This window comes from Drosophila sulfurigaster, chromosome 2R, assembly GCF_023558435.1.
Source record: "Drosophila sulfurigaster albostrigata strain 15112-1811.04 chromosome 2R, ASM2355843v2, whole genome shotgun sequence".
Taxonomy (NCBI): Eukaryota; Metazoa; Arthropoda; class Insecta; order Diptera; family Drosophilidae; genus Drosophila; species Drosophila sulfurigaster.
In genome coordinates, this window is record NC_084882.1 from 33,871,535 (window position 1) to 33,888,695 (window position 17,161).

The 17,161-nt window shown below is 41.3% G+C and overlaps 3 protein-coding genes across 3 annotated transcripts in view; 1 reads left to right on the forward strand and 2 right to left on the reverse strand.

Moving 5' to 3' along the window:
• The window catches only part of LOC133837152 (uncharacterized), a 68,376-nt gene extending 57,067 nt beyond the window's left edge, over positions 1–11,309 (forward strand). The window contains 9 exon segments of the mRNA XM_062267827.1: positions 112–222; positions 386–1,229; positions 5,946–6,036; positions 6,093–7,141; positions 7,201–7,377; positions 7,440–7,632; positions 7,806–8,070; positions 8,130–8,307; positions 8,735–11,309. Coding sequence (XP_062123811.1) covers positions 112–222; positions 386–1,229; positions 5,946–6,036; positions 6,093–7,141; positions 7,201–7,377; positions 7,440–7,632; positions 7,806–8,070; positions 8,130–8,307; positions 8,735–9,899 — 4,073 coding nt within the window. The 3' untranslated portion in view covers positions 9,900–11,309.
• Positions 11,310–12,252: 943 nt separating this feature from the next.
• On the reverse strand, positions 12,253–15,166 carry LOC133836997 (pre-mRNA 3'-end-processing factor FIP1). Its single transcript, XM_062267638.1, has 4 exons — positions 13,587–15,166; positions 13,102–13,146; positions 12,897–13,042; positions 12,253–12,832 (listed from the first exon to the last, which is right to left on the reverse strand). Exons 1-4 carry the CDS (start codon positions 15,058–15,060, stop codon positions 12,314–12,316), a joined length of 2,184 nt encoding a protein of 727 aa, XP_062123622.1. The 5' UTR covers positions 15,061–15,166; the 3' UTR covers positions 12,253–12,313.
• A 490-nt stretch (positions 15,167–15,656) lies between these two features.
• LOC133837979 (retinoic acid receptor RXR-alpha-A) lies at positions 15,657–17,068 on the reverse strand. Its single transcript, XM_062268895.1, has 2 exons — positions 15,926–17,068; positions 15,657–15,868 (listed from the first exon to the last, which is right to left on the reverse strand). Exons 1-2 carry the CDS (start codon positions 16,569–16,571, stop codon positions 15,657–15,659), a joined length of 858 nt encoding a protein of 285 aa, XP_062124879.1. The 5' UTR covers positions 16,572–17,068.
• Between the last annotated feature and the right edge of the window lie 93 nt (positions 17,069–17,161).

The following is a 17,161-nucleotide window of genomic DNA, read 5'->3' on the forward strand; positions in this document are numbered from 1 at the left end:
TTCTCTTCCTTTATGAAAGTGTGTGTCACACACACACACACAGTTGCCACGCACACACGTTGCATACACAGTTATTCACAGTCGATATGTGATTTCTCTCTGTACTTGCAGACGACAATTGGGGCCTACCGCTGGCCATAGCGACCAACTTGCATATACCTTATCGCATCGAAATTGGCGGACGAATACGTGACCTGCATGAAGAGGATAAGCCGGGTCGAGGTACGTATACGCAACGTCGTCAATGGAAATTGGCCAGCAGTCGAGATGCATTTTGTACGAAACCCCAAACCACAACTCACACTACTTTTTCTTTCTTTTTTTCGCTTTCTCCCAATCTCTCACTCTCTCTCTTCACCTCTGTGTGTACTTCACTGACTTTTAGCAATTATTATTACGGCGCCGTTGAATGATGATAGCACGCTGCGTTGGCTACAGAGCCGGGAATGGGCCAAGCAGCAACACACAAAAGTGGTGCTCATCGATATTGTGGCCAGCTCATTGAATGTCGAGCATCGATTCTACAAATATTTGGCACGCAATGGGAATGGGAATCAGAATGTGAATGCGAATGGAAATGGCTATAGCAATGGTAATAGCACTGTTAATGGCAACACAGAGCGACCCGTCTCCGGACTAGTGACCAGCAATCTGTTGGTGCTGACGCTGCTAAGCGATAAGCATCGACACTTTTTGAATGCGGCCGGAATTGGCATGACGATGGTGCAAAATTTCCGTACAACACCAGAGCTAGAGGAAGAAGCCACAACAACAACAACGACAACGACAACAACAACGACGTCGTTGCCACCGTCGCCACATCAAAATGCTAGCCTCAACAAACTGCGACCCTTTATGAATCTGTTTTCGTTATACGATTTGTTGCTGTCCGATATTGCATTGCTGCCTGCAACAACAACAACAACAACAACCACTAAGGGAGCAGCAACAATGCCGAAATACGATTTCATGGTACTCGATATTGTTCTCGACGCTGCACTGGCCACATACAAATGGCGGCCACTGTTGATTCTTGAGCATGGCGCTGAGAATAATGGTGCGGGCAGTTATAAAACACACGCCATTCAGCCGGGCTACGATGAATGGCTGCTGGTGAGCAGCGTGAAAATGTGGCACTGTGGCGCCATCTGTTGGACAATAGCCGCCATATGCATTGGCCTAATCCTCATCATGGTGGCCGCAAGCGTTGCGGTCGGCATTGCAGTAAGGTGAGTGAAGTTTTAGTACAAAATAATACTAAAAATACTAAGATTAAGATTGATTGAAAAACAGAGTTCAAAATTTCCAAAATGATGATTAAGATTGAATATGATTGATAGAGTCAACGACTCTAAAAGTAAAAGCACAAAATTTTCAAATTAGTGTTACTAACTTCAACAAAATAATAGCAAATACTTAATAATAAATTACCTTATTAGTCAACGAATTTGAGTAAAACAAAAAGATTTTCAGTTGTAACATATGTTTTCTACTTGAGACAACCATCAGAAACATTAAGAACTTTGAATACATCAAACTACAAGAACATTCAACTTCTTTCGAACCTTTAGTCATTATAGCACATTTAAAAGAAAACTTTGTTGCATATATTTCAATACTCAGCAGCAAATATTTTACACACCAAAAGAAATCAAAGAAAACATCCAATAAATTCAACAATATTCAACAACATTCGACTATCTTAGACATACCAACAGATATAAATTCTAAATTAGTTATACATTTCAATCTTAGCAACGTCAAAGAAAAAATATAAATAATGGAAAACTATTCGCAAAAATACCCTATATCAATAAAGTAGTATTTGTAGATAACATTTGACTTCCTTATACTCTTGACTCATAGCAACAAACATAAATGCAAAATTATTTGTAATTTTCAATATGACACATTCGAAGAAAGCATTTTCTTAAGCTCAAAAGATATCAAAGGAAATTTCCAAGTAAATGAGAACTATTCGCAGAAAAAACCTGTATCAATATACCTAGTAAGTCATAAGTCATTTGAATGTTCTGTCAACTTATTAAAAACTTCACTGGAAAAACTCAAATCAAATCCTAACTCGAATCGATTTTAGCTTCAGGCCACATAAACATAAGACAACAACTTGCGCTATATTTAAATTTCCGAGCATGTTCAATTAGTTGTTTGTTTATTATTTGCACTCAGATTTGTAATATTTTATGCCAGCTTGTGCTTATTTCGCGTGGCACGCCATCCCACAGATCACACCTTCAGCTCTCAATTCCCAGATGGGAGAAAGGGAAAACGCGCCGCCAGATTGGAATAATCAATTAGTGCGCCCGAAAGGCGATGCTTGTTTCGAAGCTTTACGAAAAATCTTTTGCCCACGCAGCGCCCATTGACTTGGGCATAAAATATTTTGCGCGTGGCAAATTTCCATTTTAATTTTCATCATTAGGATTTTTACTCGGTTTTGCTTTCCCCTCGCGCCGCTTTCGCTTTTCACCCACTGCTAATTGGCTGCTGTTATTGCATTTGAAGCGCTTTTTAGTGGCCAAAAAAAAGAAGAGAAGAAGGAGCACGCGGGGTGTTCAATATTTTATAGCCGAAATGTTAGTTATGAGGCTTAATTAGATAGCTTTTAATTTTATTAAGTGTGGCATTAGGCAAGTGCTAACATAAATATTTAATATTAAAGCCCAAAACTTTGTATTTGCAATTCAAACTGTTTGTGTTGCAAATTTGGCTTTTCAATTAATAGCAATTTCCGGGTGGAAAGTGGAAAGTCTGATAAATGACAGTAGGATAAATGATTGTAGGATTAAAGTGTTGGACAAATCTAGCTGAAAAGGATGAAACACAGACATCCAAACATTTATTCTAATAAATATTTCAATTATAAATATTATGACAAACACTAACTTAGTTAAGAAAACATTTGTGTTTCAAATTAAGCTTTTCAATTAACTGCAATTTCCGGCTTAACAAGCTAAATTTACATCACATATTATATTTTAATTACAAATATTATATAAACAATATAAAACCAACATTGCTAATTATTTAGTGATTTATGTAGCAAACATATTGATTTGAACATAGAAATCTAATTACCTTTGCCTGATTCCACTTTTAATTATATTTATGTTTGCAATTATTTATATTAATCCTTGGACAACGAAACTCGTGGCCATTATAAGCTAATCACCTGCACATGCTAATTGCTAATCAGCTGCCTTTAATTAGCAAAAGCACAAATTAGTAGAAATTTATCAGATAGCATTTAATGCAAATTGCAAATTGGTTAGTTTGTGGCCTTGTTGAAATCATTTAGAGAAAATCAATAAAGGAACCACAGATGAATTACGAGCGTGTTCATGCCGACACACACACACACACACACACACACGCACACACCTTTACATCATGGCCGTCCATTAAAGGAAGCATTAAATTAATTACAATCATCAAAGCGTAGCATAAGTTACAGCTTCGCACTAAAAATGTTGCCTGGCAGTTGACATTTATATGCCGCAGATACATACATATTGTATATATACATATATACATTACACATACACACACACACAATAGCATGTCAAGTGCGGTTAAACAAATCATTTACTGTTTGACATGTCAGCAACACTTCCCTTAAGCGTTTCGCATTCCTCTTCCCGCAACTGAGCTCATTAATTGCAGCTACGAAATTCTGTTTTTAAATGACAGAAGAGCCTTTAAACTAGTTACACGTCCAACTTTAAGCCACAACAATTAAAAACTTTGCTTTTTTTTGCTTGCCTTCGCGTTTCGGCCCGAAGGCAACACAATGCGACGCTCAAAATGCAACTCATGAAGTTTTAATTAGCGTGCGCCGCACGAAAAAAAAGACTGAAAACAAGGCCGGACACCCAACTAGACCAAAGGACCAAGATAAACATGAAACTAGCTACAAATTAATGTAACACTATATAGACACCCTGCAAAGTTCACTTGGGAAAGCGAAAGTGAAGAAAGTGATTAAAGTTGCAGTTTAGCAAAGTTTTGAGAAAAAGTGTTGCCTACTTTTTAGCGCAAAGTTGAAGTTATTGAGGGAAGAAATAGAATAGCAATAAATCTGAAAAAGATTAGTATAGATTAAGATAAAAAAATATATAAAAAATATATATTACTTTATAAATAATACATTTTAGTCTTTTCAATAAGAAAAATTATTAGCTTAATGTACAAAATATCTTCTGAAAATATACCTGAAATAATTCTACTTTCTGTTGTTTGATGGAATCAGTTTATGCCTTCAGAATGATTCATTTTATTTGAATGTTTTTAATATTAAAATTAATAAATTACTTTAATATTTTCTTTGAATTGAATAATCATACTTTCTGTTGTTGTTTGCTGGAATAAGTTTTGGTCTTCAAAATATTTCATTTCATTTTACTATTATATTTCTGTGCAAAGTTTAGACTTGCAATGTGACAACATGAATGTAAAATACTGAACCACCCTACTAGAACTTGAATTTCTCTAAAGGGTATTTATAAATGATGCACACGCGCAGCTGTTTTATGCTGAATGATCCCGTTGATTATCAGCCCGGTTAACGCACAGGTGAAAGTTTTTTTTGGTGTGATGTCGTGGTTAAACCGAAAGCTGTGCCATAAATAGAAAAACTTTAATGGTCGCTTTGATGGGCTTTTGGGTCAGGCTACTTAACAGCCGTTACACGTGTGCGCCCAAAGAGTTTCGACTGGGTCTAGATAGACCCCATTAATGTGCATAATACACTTAACCTCAACCTGACTCGCTCTCACTCTTACTCTCTGTCTCTGTTTCCGTCTATTGGCCACGTGGCAAAGTTCTGGCTTAACAATTGTTGCATGAATTTGCGGTTTTCCATGGGTCTCACTCCTTCAGCCACCTGCTGTGCGTTACGTTGTATTGCCAACTAGTTGTAAGTATGTATACGTAACAGTAAAAACCTTTTATGGTCCAGCCACAAGAGCCAAAGGGGCTGACTATGGGCTAATGGATGCACAGTGCACTGTTTGCTTACTTGCAGTCCAGCTAAAAGGTGAACAGTGTACAGGTGATAAGAAGAGAGGAGAGGGCGGAGACAGAGCAATGAATCTGCATGATTCTCAGCTCCAGTTAATTGAGCTAATTGTAAAGTAGTTGTAAGCTTTTGTTTAAATTGCTAAAAGTTGTTGCAGCTCAAGTTGTTGGCTGTTGTTGCTTTCGCCGGTGCAAAAACTAGACTCGAGGGACCGAAGCAGCGAATGACAAGTGAAACTAAGTTGTTTGGATAACAATAGAAAACAAATCTGCAAGCAAGTGAAGAGTTAAATTCCACTGATAAAACTGTTGACAGCACCATAAAAGTTTCAATTCAATGCCAAAGTATTTGTTGTTCGATTGCTTGGAGTCAATAAGGCTCAACAAAGTTGCAATAAGATCGACAAGTTAAGTTCTTTAAAGTAACTTGAGAGAACAGAGTCTTTTGATCGTGTCGAGTTTCTTTGTTGTTAAAAGGGATATAATTCAATTGTGAGGCTTGGATTAATTGATTTCAACTAAATTAAGTATTGCTGAAAGTCGAATGTAGGCGGTTGAACAATTTAATAAAAAAGGAGATTTAAAAAGATGACTGTTTCCTAAATTGATTAAAAGGCAGATACTTATTTGAAGCAAATCCTAATTCTACTAATATATAATACTAATCTCCTTCTGAAATTCATCATGAATTAGCTGAAAGTATCCTTTCCTTTATGCTGAAAATTCCCTTAGTCTAACTTATGCTGAATGTTTCCCTTCTCTTATGCTAAAAATTCCCTTTCGTTTATGCAGAAGATATTCCTTACTTAAAGCATAACTAATACATATGAGGGTTTCCCTTTTCGCCATATAAGATTCATTCTCAAGTATCAGCGATTTATTCTTCGTTATCTGCGTTCAACCCACAGAAATTACTTTTTGCGCAAGCGACTCTCAAAGGGACCCAACAAGATTGTGCTGTCGGCCAATGACTTTGTATTTCCGGTGGACTCACGTAGGGTAAGCGAAACAGTTTAAACCCAACGTTTAGGGCCGGATTAATTGGGCTTTTGCAGGTGGACGAAGGCATCGAAGCGATGCTCTGCTGCTGGCTGCAACAGCTACAGGAATTCGGTGGTCCCGAAGTGGATAAACCGGATTTGCTGAAGGGTTCCATTGGCTCGCTGAAGAACCTTGGATTTGTGATACCCGGCGCAGCGGCTCCCGGCAATAATAGTGGCGCCATCGCTGCCGCGGCAACAGCAGCAGCAGCTGGAACAACAACAACAACGGTGACGGTGAATGGCAAGAGTGTCTCCTCGGCCACGGGGAGTCTGGCGAGGCATAATCCAGCGCATTTGGATATGCGAGCTCGCTACAATGGAGATCTGGTGCAGCTCAAGGAGATACATTTGAATGGCTCCGCTGAGCTGCGCTCCAAGGCCATGGATCTGCTGGTGATGGCGCATGGACTGAGACACGAGAACATTAATCCCTTAATAGGCTGGCTGTCGGATCCCAATCGCACAGCTATGGTGTTTGACTATTGTTCGCGGGGCTCGCTGCAAGATGTCTTAATCATGGATGAGATAAAACTAGATTGGTCTTTCCGTCTCAGTCTGCTGACGGATTTGGTGCGTGGCATGCGATATTTGCATGCTTCACCTTTGCGAGTTCATGGCGCTTTGACCTCCAGGAATTGTGTTGTCGATGCCCGTTGGGTGTTGAAGATCACCGACTATGGCTTGAATTCGTTCTACGAGGCGCAGGGCATAACGCCGGGACCACGTAATGCCAAGGAGCTGCTGTGGACGGCACCTGAATTGCTGCGCACCATGAAGACGCATCAGCAACAGCATCATCATCATCATCAGCATGGACGCATTCAGCTGGGCACCCAACTGGGTGATGTCTACTCCTTTGGCATCATTATGCAAGAGGTTGTGGTCAGAGGTGAACCTTATTGCATGCTCTCGCTGTCGCCGGATGATATCATTGCGAAAATCAAGAAGCCACCGCCACTGATACGACCATCGGTGTCCAAAGGCGCTGCCCCACCGGAGGCCATCAACATAATGCGACAATGTTGGGCCGAACAACCAGACATGCGTCCCGACTTTAATTCGTGAGTTGTTTAAAAAATTAAATCCACTTTCCTTCCCCTTAACTCTTTTTCCCACTTAGTGTCTATGAACGGTTTAAAATGCTGAATCATGGCCGCAAAGTGAACTTTGTGGACACCATGTTCCAAATGCTTGAGAAGTACTCCAACAATCTGGAGGAGTTGATCAGGGAACGCACTGATCAACTGGACATAGAACGAAAGAAGACTGAGCAGCTGCTGAATCGCATGTTGCCAAGGTAACTAACTAAATTCAATTTACTATCTTAATATTATTTTATTCTCTTCAAATATTTGCCAGCTCCGTTGCTGAAAAACTTAAAATGGGCCTGGCTGTCGATCCTGAGGAATTCTCTGATGTCACCATCTACTTCAGCGACATTGTTGGTTTTACAACAATCGCCGCCCACTGCAGTCCCGTTCAGGTGGTGGACTTGCTCAACGATCTCTACACCATATTCGATGCCACCATCAATGCTTATAATGTTTATAAGGTAAAGGCAAAAATTTGCCTAATATACAACGAGAAAAAACGTTCGAAAATTAAGATTCAAATCTTTGATACGTTTTTGAAGAGAAAATTTTGAACAACCTCAACATTTTTAAAGAATTTTACCTTTTGTGCTAGTGTGGAAACCCACTCAAAGATTAATTTCCTCTCATTTAGGTGGAAACCATTGGCGATGCTTACATGGTTGTAAGTGGACTGCCAGTGAAAATACCCGATCATGCAGAGCAGATTGCCACCATGGCTTTGGATCTGCTTCATCAAAGCGGACGCTTCAATGTCAAGCATTTGCCAGGTGTGCCGCTGCAACTGCGCATTGGACTACACACTGGACCGTGCTGCGCCGGCGTTGTGGGTCTAACTATGCCACGATATTGTCTCTTTGGTGACACCGTTAACACGGCGTCCAGAATGGAATCAACAGGTAAAGAAATCGGGCTCACCTTGGGGGCATTTATTGACATTCTCTTTGCTGCTTTGCAGGCTCTTCGTGGCGCATTCACATGTCGCAAGAGACGCGCGATCGTCTCGAGGCCCGTGGCGGTTATTCGATTGAGCCGCGCGGTCTCATTGACATCAAGGGCAAGGGCATGATGAACACGTTTTGGCTGCTGGGCAAGAAGGGCTTCGACAAGCCGCTGCCGATGCCACCGCCAATCGGGTAAGTTCACTGAACACATTTTTAAACAAATTTACTTTAAATTCACAATTAAATGCACTTTACAAATCACACTCCCGCGCAAAATAAAAGAAAAAGCTAACTGAATAAATCGATAAATTCTTATTATCGGCTATTTTATTTTTGTATGCATTTTGCGTTTGGTATTTTTTGGATCGTTATCGATAGACCGATGATTGATAAATAGTGACAGTTGGCAACACTCGGCACCCGTTAATCCGAACTGTTAGCAGAATCACAAACATTTTTATTTTTTAATTAATTATGAATACATATTGCGTCATTAAAATATTTAATAAAACAACCATATCTTCTTTTCACATGCTTTCTTTAAGTGAATCCCATGGGTAGGTGAAGCACTTGAATACCAAAAACACTCAACTAATGCTTAACTCTTTCATGTCGACAGTTTGGATGAGTCGCTCATACGCAACTCCATCGGACTGAAGGCACAGGCAAATAAATCTCGCACCAGCACCAATCCTTCGTCATCACAAAGCTCCTCGCTGGCTGGAGAATCCGTGGAAGTCAAGGTGGAAATAACACCACCCACCAACGTGGACGTGGGATCCAGCAATCTGCCCAACTCCTATTCGCTGGACTCGAACTCGACGAACACCATCAGTCCCAACACCACGCTGTGTCCCGAGTTTCCTACCAAAACGCCAAGCAGCACAAGTCCACAATCGCGCAAATTATCCGAGCTGACGCCAGACAGTCTCTTGAACCCGAATACTTTTAATAGACTGCCCAACTCGACTGGCGGTTCCAGTTCGCGACTGTACAAGAAAATCGAAGAAATGATGGACCTCAGCTCCCCATACAATCACTACAAATGCCTCAGTCCCAGTGAGAGCAATCTCACACAGTTCTACGACGGCAAATATCTGTATGGGAATAATCCGCAATCTGGTCATGCGGTTCATGGCGCCAACGGACCTGGCAGCGGCGGTTGCTCAGTGAGCGGCAGCACTTCAAAGTTCGACAGCAAGCCCGGCTCAAGTCGCCTGCTGCGTCGTCAGTTTAGTTTGGATCGCGACGATCAGCAATCCAAGGCGGAGCAGCAACATCAGCATTCGCTGCAAGCGAGCAACTATGCAGCGCTGTTGCATGCCAGCAAAAACTCCATGCTGGAGATACCCATGCTGCACGACACCTCACGCAGTCCCAAGGGCACCTTGAGCCGGGTGCACAAGCAGAACTCCTCATCCATAGCCCAGGATCTGGAGAAAATCGAGGAGATACCGCTGTCGCCTGCTTCATCGCAGCATCACAGCAGTCTGGACAGCAATCTGAATCGCAGTCCGCCCTCCACACTGGAGGCGCAATCCCCAACGCTGCCTCCCATGTCTGCTGCAGCTGCCTCGCAACTCAGTCCTCCACTGCTCTCGGCTCCAACGTCGCCGGCACCATCGCGCACCTTGAATGGAATGCATGCTCACAGCCTGAGCAGCAGCAACAGCAACAATAACAACAACAGCAGCAGCAACAGCAGCTCGAATGCCACACAAGAGAACTCCCAACGGCCTGGCCCAGAGATTACGCTGAATGTGGAGCAACTGTTGAGTAGATAGGGCACAGTCTAGGCCCCTCCAGGGCCTAGTAACTCTTGAAAGCTTTAGTAATTTTTGAGTGTTGTGATCTGTGGAAAGCAAAAGTACCTCGATGCATGCAACAAACTTGGTTCCAGCTGCAAAATGAAAGTACAATTTAGTTGAAGATTAGTTCAAATTATGGCCACAACTCGCAGCTTTGGACGAGTGTGCGCCATTAACCATCTAGTCAATGTGTAAAAGGCAGTTTAACCCATTAACTCTACTGCTTAAAAAAAACCATTTAATCTATTTCAATTTTTTGTTTATTTTAAAAATCAAAAGGAAAAGAATTACATTTAATTTCACAATTAAACGCTACAGAACTAATGGGTTAAATATGCCTCATAATAAGTATTTGTAACTGCTTCTATAGGATATTCGGTATTTATTGGTCTACCGATCTTAAGTATTAATCCATTCTGTGTAAGTCTAATCAAAAGTACATATAACATATATATACATAAATTAATCAAGTGCATGGAACTCCTGAACTGAAGCAACTAAATAAGCGTAATCAAAAACTATATCTGATCTGAACTTTTGGGGCTGATTCTATCATCCACTCCACATTCTACACATAAAGTTCCTTTCAAAGTAAAATAAATATGTCAGTATGTAAATAACGTTGATACTGTCATTACAAAATATTTAAAACATATTATCAAGTAAGAATTATATACGTGAATTTAGTTTTCTAAAGACAATCGTTATTAATTTTATAAAAAAAAAAGACAAGAAAGTGAAGGAATGTAAGAAAGAAAAGTAGATCAACAGTAGTTGAACTTTTTGTCTGTACTTTTTAAGTATTTTGTAGCAGCTCTATAATAGACTAGTCGGATTGTAAACTACTCATCCTCTGTGTCAAGTATTAACTGATATTAAATATATATCTATACTTATATTTATTTAAAAAAGAAATCCAAAATAAAACTTAAATCAAAAATATCAGTTATTAAATGGTAAGGATATAGCAAATTCAACCGGAATATAATTCAAATATAAATCGATCCCACTAATGCAACACTTTTATAACTTACCTATGTAGGTGTAGCTCCTAAGATCAAACAAATAAATTACCCTTCATTTATGGCATACTACAATATATTTATATTTCTCACCAGCGTTGAGTTTTTTTTTATTTAACTGCATTTTTAGTGGCTACACAAATAACGACAGCAACCAATGTCAATTAAGTAAAAGCCCAAAAAAAGCCAATAAACTATTCAACAGTTTTTCGTTTTCCACTCCGTTAAAGCGAACACATTTATTCATATTCATATCTGGTGGTTGTCGCTTGATATTTGCGCTATTATTTATTTAAATAACTTAAAAATTCACATCGGAATATATTAATGAACAGAACTTCAAAACTAAATAAAATCGCATAAATAAATGGATATTTATTATTTGAATTGCCGTTTTATAACTGACGAGGGAAATCAATAAGAAATTGGTGAGTTTATTGGGAATTGTTAATATGCTGTTTACACTTTGAAAAGTAACAGATAAATTTCATACCTGAAAAGAGACAGAGCGATGTGATCTAGCGATCTGGCAGCGCTCCTTGGAAACTTAAGAAGACTGGGCACTCTGCTAATTTTTCATAGAACTTTTTCATCATACGTGCACACTATTTTTGCTGGCAGCTTAATTCAAAGATGATGCTTTTAAATTTAAAATTTAAATCAATTAGCATTTTACTATGCATTTTTTTAATATATTACAATGATTGCTTGCGTGTAAATTATTAATTAGAATTCAAAATGTCCTTTCTTAGCAAAGTGTTGACTTCCGTATTATTTGCATAGACCGAATTTATTAGTAAACATGTTTTTTAAGAACTAATCTATGGATTAACTCAATTTATTTAATTCATAAATGATTGTTTACATGAGGATTTAAAATGTATGACTAAAGATTTATAAACAAAGGAAGCTAACATGCACATGTCATCGAATGAACAGATGAAGCAATTTTCCAAAGATGAAGAGAAATATTGATAGGCCAGCTCAATTTATTTAAATTTTAAATGAAATTCTATATTTTTTTAAAATTAGCAAAATTAGTGCACAAACATACAGTGCGAAAATTATGAATGATTTTAGCTTAACCCCAATTTTCGTAAAGCCCCCTAATAAAATGGATATTATTCTCTGCTTTCTAGATCCATCTACTACAATTTAAACGATTTTCGCATACAATATACTTAAAAAACAACTTTGCAATGTCCATTAAATTTCAGTTTCCTCTTTCATCTTTCTCTTAAGTTGTATGATTTTATTATTGGAAGTGTGTCTGAGTGCAAACAGAGTGTGTGTGTGTGTGTAATTTGTGTGTGTGTGGCTAGCTCAAGGAACGGTCTGCTCGTCTTCCATGTAGTACCTAAATAACTGTTATTCATCTTCCTCTTTGTCCTTGCGATGGGATTTCTTCTTGTCGCTGCGACTAGACGATGAACCAGATGCCGATGAGCTGCTCTGTTTGCTGCTTCGCTCGCTGCGATCCTTTTCCCGAGACTTGGATTTCCGACGACTCGACTTGTCGCGGGAACGGGAGCGTGCGTCACGCCTTGAACTGCTCTCCTTCTCTTTGTCCTTCTCCTTGTCCTTATCTTTGTCTTTGTCCTTGTCCTTATCTTTGTCCTTCTCCTTGTCTTTGTCTTTGTCCTTGTCTCGTGACCGCGACTCCTTGTCACGATTGCTGCGATCGCGATCGCGTTCCTTGTGATCACGCTCCTTCCTCTTCTCCTCCTTCAGCATGTGCAGATAATCCTCAAAGTACTCCTCGCGATAGGCCGAGTCTAGAGCACGATAACGCGAATCCGATTCGAATTTCTTCTTAATGTCATACCAACGTGTGTGGCGTTCAATGTCGTGCCGCTCCCGCAGCATGTCCAGAAAGTCTTTGCGCAACTGCAATAAGGGAAATGGAGGATTAGAGCAAATTTAAGAAATACTTTGAAATCAATCTACTCACCTGCTCCTTCTTCAGCTGTTTGTCCTTGTCGCGACGCCGTCGCTCACGCTCATCATCGTAGCTATCCGATCTGCGATCCGAGGAGGAAGCTGAAGACATATTGCTATTGTTACCACTCATGGGCATGCGCTGCTGTGGTCCCATGTCTGGAATGAAGGAAGAGTTTAGGGATAAAGAAAACTACAAACTCAAGCTAGCTACTCACTCATATTGTGCGGCATGCGCATCATGCCTGGTGGTGGACCCATGGCTGAAAAAGAATATAATTAAAAATTGTTAGAAATAAGTGTTATAAGGTATGTTGTATAGTCTTTAAATATGTTATAATCGTTAAGATATAGGTGTGAATAGAAACGGACAGAAATGGATATATTTGTTCAGCTGATGGTGATGATTAAAGTAAATAATTAAAGACCGGTTTTTCGACATCTACTTTTTGCATACATAAAGTGCGCGAAAAAAGAACTAAACTATCTAAGGGGTTAATCTCTAACACGTGGGTATCCTCCAGATACAAACTAACTGTTATTATCTAAAATATAAATAAGTTAAGGACCTTTAGATGAGAAAAGGCTTTAGGGTTATGCAAATGCCTTATTCTATCCCGAGTAAGGATGAAGTCAGTCCACCAGACAGGACAATGAATTTCATACACATATAAGATAAACCAACACTTTTCTTGAATCTTACCCATGTTGTGTGGCATGCGCATATTAGGTGGCATCATTCCTGGCGGCGCATTGTGGCCACGCAGCTGAGGCGGCGGTCCGCCCATCTGAGGAGGCGGCACATTCATCTGAGGCGGCATTCCCGGAGGTCCGCCCATCTGCTGATTGGGCGGCTGCTGTTGTTGCTGCTGCTGATGATGAGCGGGACCCGGCGTCAGCTCTTTGATGCCCGTAGGCACCCAGCCAGCATTATCGTTGCCCCATTGCGATTCCTGCGTGGGCTCATAACCATAATCAAAAGGCTCCGGCTCATGGAAGAAGGGTTCATCCGCCGCACCTGGTGGCGGAAAATTGGGTGCCATGGGTCCCAGACCACCGCGCGAATACTCCCGACACTCGGCCGTCATCACCTGGATGGCATTCTCCTTGACGCCGCCCGTGGTGGAAATGGGACGCGGTGGACGCGCCATCATGCCCATGCCCGGCCTGGGCTGATGTTGCAGCATGGGCGGCATACCGGGCGGTGGCATTTGCATAGAGGCACCGCCGCCATCATTGAGCATAACCAGCGGCTGCTGATGATGGTGCATTGGACCGCCACCCATGCCTATGACACCGCCAATCTGACTGCCTCCTCCAGCTGCTCCTCCTCCTCCGCCGGCGCCATCAGCGAGACCCATGCCAGCGCCTTGATTCACATTCTGTGTCAAACTGGCGAGTCCAACGCCACTTTCCGCCACGCGGAAACGTTTTTGTCGCTCGCAATAGGCGCGCCACGTTTCTTCGTTGAATCCATAGTTGAAATAGTCCGTAATATCAGCACCGGGCTTGCGCCACGGTTTCTCCTCCAGGGAATCGATGCTGAACTCGTGCACAGCGACTCCGTTGATGGTGCCAGCTCCCTCGAAATCTTCGATGCTGAATTTGCCCGCTTGCGCTGTGGGTTTTGCCTTGTCGCCCGCTGTGGCACCCGCTAGCAGGTTGGGACGCTGTTTGATATTATAAGTGCTGGGTGCTGACTTGATGTCGCCAATGACCACGTTGATGTCATCATCGGAATCGTCGTCGTCATCATCATCGCTACCAGAGCCGTTGCGCTCTTTGCGCGTCGTTGTGCCGGGTGCCGATAGCGCCAGATCGCTCATATGCGAATCGTGATCATCCATATCGTGGTCGTGCCTCTCCAACTCATCCAAATCTCCCAGTCCCGGATCTATGTTTAACACTTTGTTGCCTTTGTCTGTTGTGTCGGGCAGTGCTTCTTCGTCCTCCTCCATTTCCTTGGCGGGATCCTCAAACTCAGCATACTCCATCATCTCCTCCTTGGGAAACACAGGCAACAGCGATCCAGCAGCTCCCGCTTTTTCGCCGGTCACCGCAGCGAGCGCCTCGTGCTCCGCAGCCAAGGCGTCGCTGCCATTGGATATCTCATTGGTGGTGGAGTCGGGATTCGAGGTGCCGTAAAGCCAGCTCTCCTCGTTTGTGTCATCCGCCATCTTTTTGTGTTTGTTTCGCTGGTTTTACTTTCACAAAAGCGATTTACAAATGCCGAGCGCAAAAAAACGAGCTGAGGTAAACACTGTTTATTAAACTATAACACAAAAAACACTTTTTTGCATTGTGGCTGTTTGGTCACACTGCCACGCAGCAAATTTGCTGTTTCGTTGCCCAATCGTTCCCGTTGTATGAAACATTTGGCAGATGGAACACGCCGCATCAGCTGTTACAGTGGCGCATGAAACGAATGCATGAAACGCACGTTACTTTTTGAAAAAAGGAATGTTATTGATTAAATGCTTTTGTAATTATCGCATCCATTTTCAAATTATCTTTTATTGTAGTACAAAAGTAAATAATAACATATAAATAAATAATAACGTGACAAATCAAATACTATAGTAAATTATATTTATTTATATTTTTTATAGCTTACATTATTAATTTCTTTACAATTATAGTGTAATGTTAGCAGAAGTTAATATAAATTAAAATAATTATCCAATTTTAATTTTTAAAATAATTATTAAAAGAGAATTTTGATTATATTCAAAATAATTTATTATTCATTTGTTTTTGCAGTTAATGTTAATCTTCAAAGCGTTTTCAGAATATCACTCACAACATTGCGAAACATACAAGACAATGCACAGTCGTAACGCCGCAGACCAAGTTGTCGCAGTCCCAACAGCAATTGGCCAAAACGCAACCAATGCGACCGATGCAGAGTATATCGAGCCAAGGCACAAAGAGCCCCATTGGCATGAGTCTCCAGGATGAGCGCATAATCTGCATTCAAAGCGAGTTCTGCAAAGGAAGTATTTGAATAACTGACTGCAAATTTGTTGTGATGGCTTCACCAACCTTTGCGACTGAGGATGAGCGTCTCCAGAAAATTGAGTTCCATGACATCAGCGCGCATCTGCTGCGCCTCGGAGAGCAGCAACTTGAGTTGCGAATCGCCACAGCCTTCGATCATGGCACTAATGTCCAGCGACCAATGTGAGGCACGCAGTATGAAGCACTCACTCCAGACCACCTGCAAGATAACATCTTGCTGCTCACGAGCCAAGAGACGGAACTGTTCGTTGAGCTTCGCCTGACGCAGACAAGTGACCAGAATCTGGGCGAGTATTTGAAAGTGTAACGCTTGACCGCCCGGAGAAGTCGGAGGAGGAGGCGAGACAAGCTGCAGCTGGCGTTGATGCTGCGGATGATGATGATTGTGCGCCTGTTGACTGCGTGGACCACGTTCCTCCTGCACGGCAGCGACATTCATGCCCACAGCAAGGCATCGCTTGAAGCGACAATAGGGACACCAATTGCGACGGGCCTTGTCCACCACACAGTTGCCTTTGATGGCAATGCAGGCGTAGTGATTGCCCTTGCGAACGCTGCGCTTGAAGAAACAGGAGCAGCCATCGCAGCAGGAGACGCCATAATGTTTGCCAGAGCTTTGATCTCCACACACCTGGCAGGCGTTGTTATTATAAATCGAGAGTAGCGACATGTATCCAGCAGGAATCCGAAATAAACTGAGCTTTGATAGTCGGACTATTGGCGGTTTTTATAGCCAATAGCCAAGCAAAAAGGACAAATGATATGCAAATCAAAGACACTTCACATGTTAACATGATTTGTGGTTTTTATTTATTTAACGCCCCAGCAGCGAAGCAGCAAAGAGGATAGCCAGAAATACATATTTCCGCGAGAGAGGGCGTAACGTGTCAAAAGTGACAATCATCGGGCAACAGCAACAGCAGCAGCAGCAGCGTGTTAACAATTTGTAAACAATTATTGTTTTGCTCTATGATTGGTCAGCGTCGGCTACCACTCAAAATGTCCTGGCAAGTGCTTTGAACTGACGTTTTGTGTAAATAAAAAGAAGCGTCGCGTAGCATTATTGACAATTAGGGGTTGCTGTCCCGTTGTGGGTTTTAACTGTAACTGGCATTGTTGTCTTACCAAAATACATAATTGATTGTTACTTAAGTCGTCACTTCATTTTTTTTTTGACAATTTTAAGTTCATATCATAATTTCTATAATTAAACTGTAAATGGAAGCAGTTATTAATTTTAGATTATCATTCGGTTATAGA

What these genes read in the sequence shown, in the direction of transcription:
- LOC133837979 (XM_062268895.1), bottom strand. Translation starts at nt 16,571, where the DNA reads ATGTCGCTACTCTCGATTTATAATAACAACGCCTGCCAGGTGTGTGGA. An exon ending in GCTCATCCTCAGTCGCAAAG is followed by an intron (nt 15,869 to 15,925) that starts GTTGGTGAAGCC and finishes CTTCCTTTGCAG; the next exon opens with AACTCGCTTTGAATGCAGAT.
- LOC133836997 (XM_062267638.1), bottom strand. Translation starts at nt 15,060, where the DNA reads ATGGCGGATGACACAAACGAGGAGAGCTGGCTTTACGGCACCTCGAAT. An exon ending in GCGCATGCCGCACAATATGA is followed by an intron (nt 13,043 to 13,101) that starts GTGAGTAGCTAG and finishes CCTTCATTCCAG; the next exon opens with ACATGGGACCACAGCAGCGC. An exon ending in AACAGCTGAAGAAGGAGCAG is followed by an intron (nt 12,833 to 12,896) that starts GTGAGTAGATTG and finishes CCCTTATTGCAG; the next exon opens with TTGCGCAAAGACTTTCTGGA.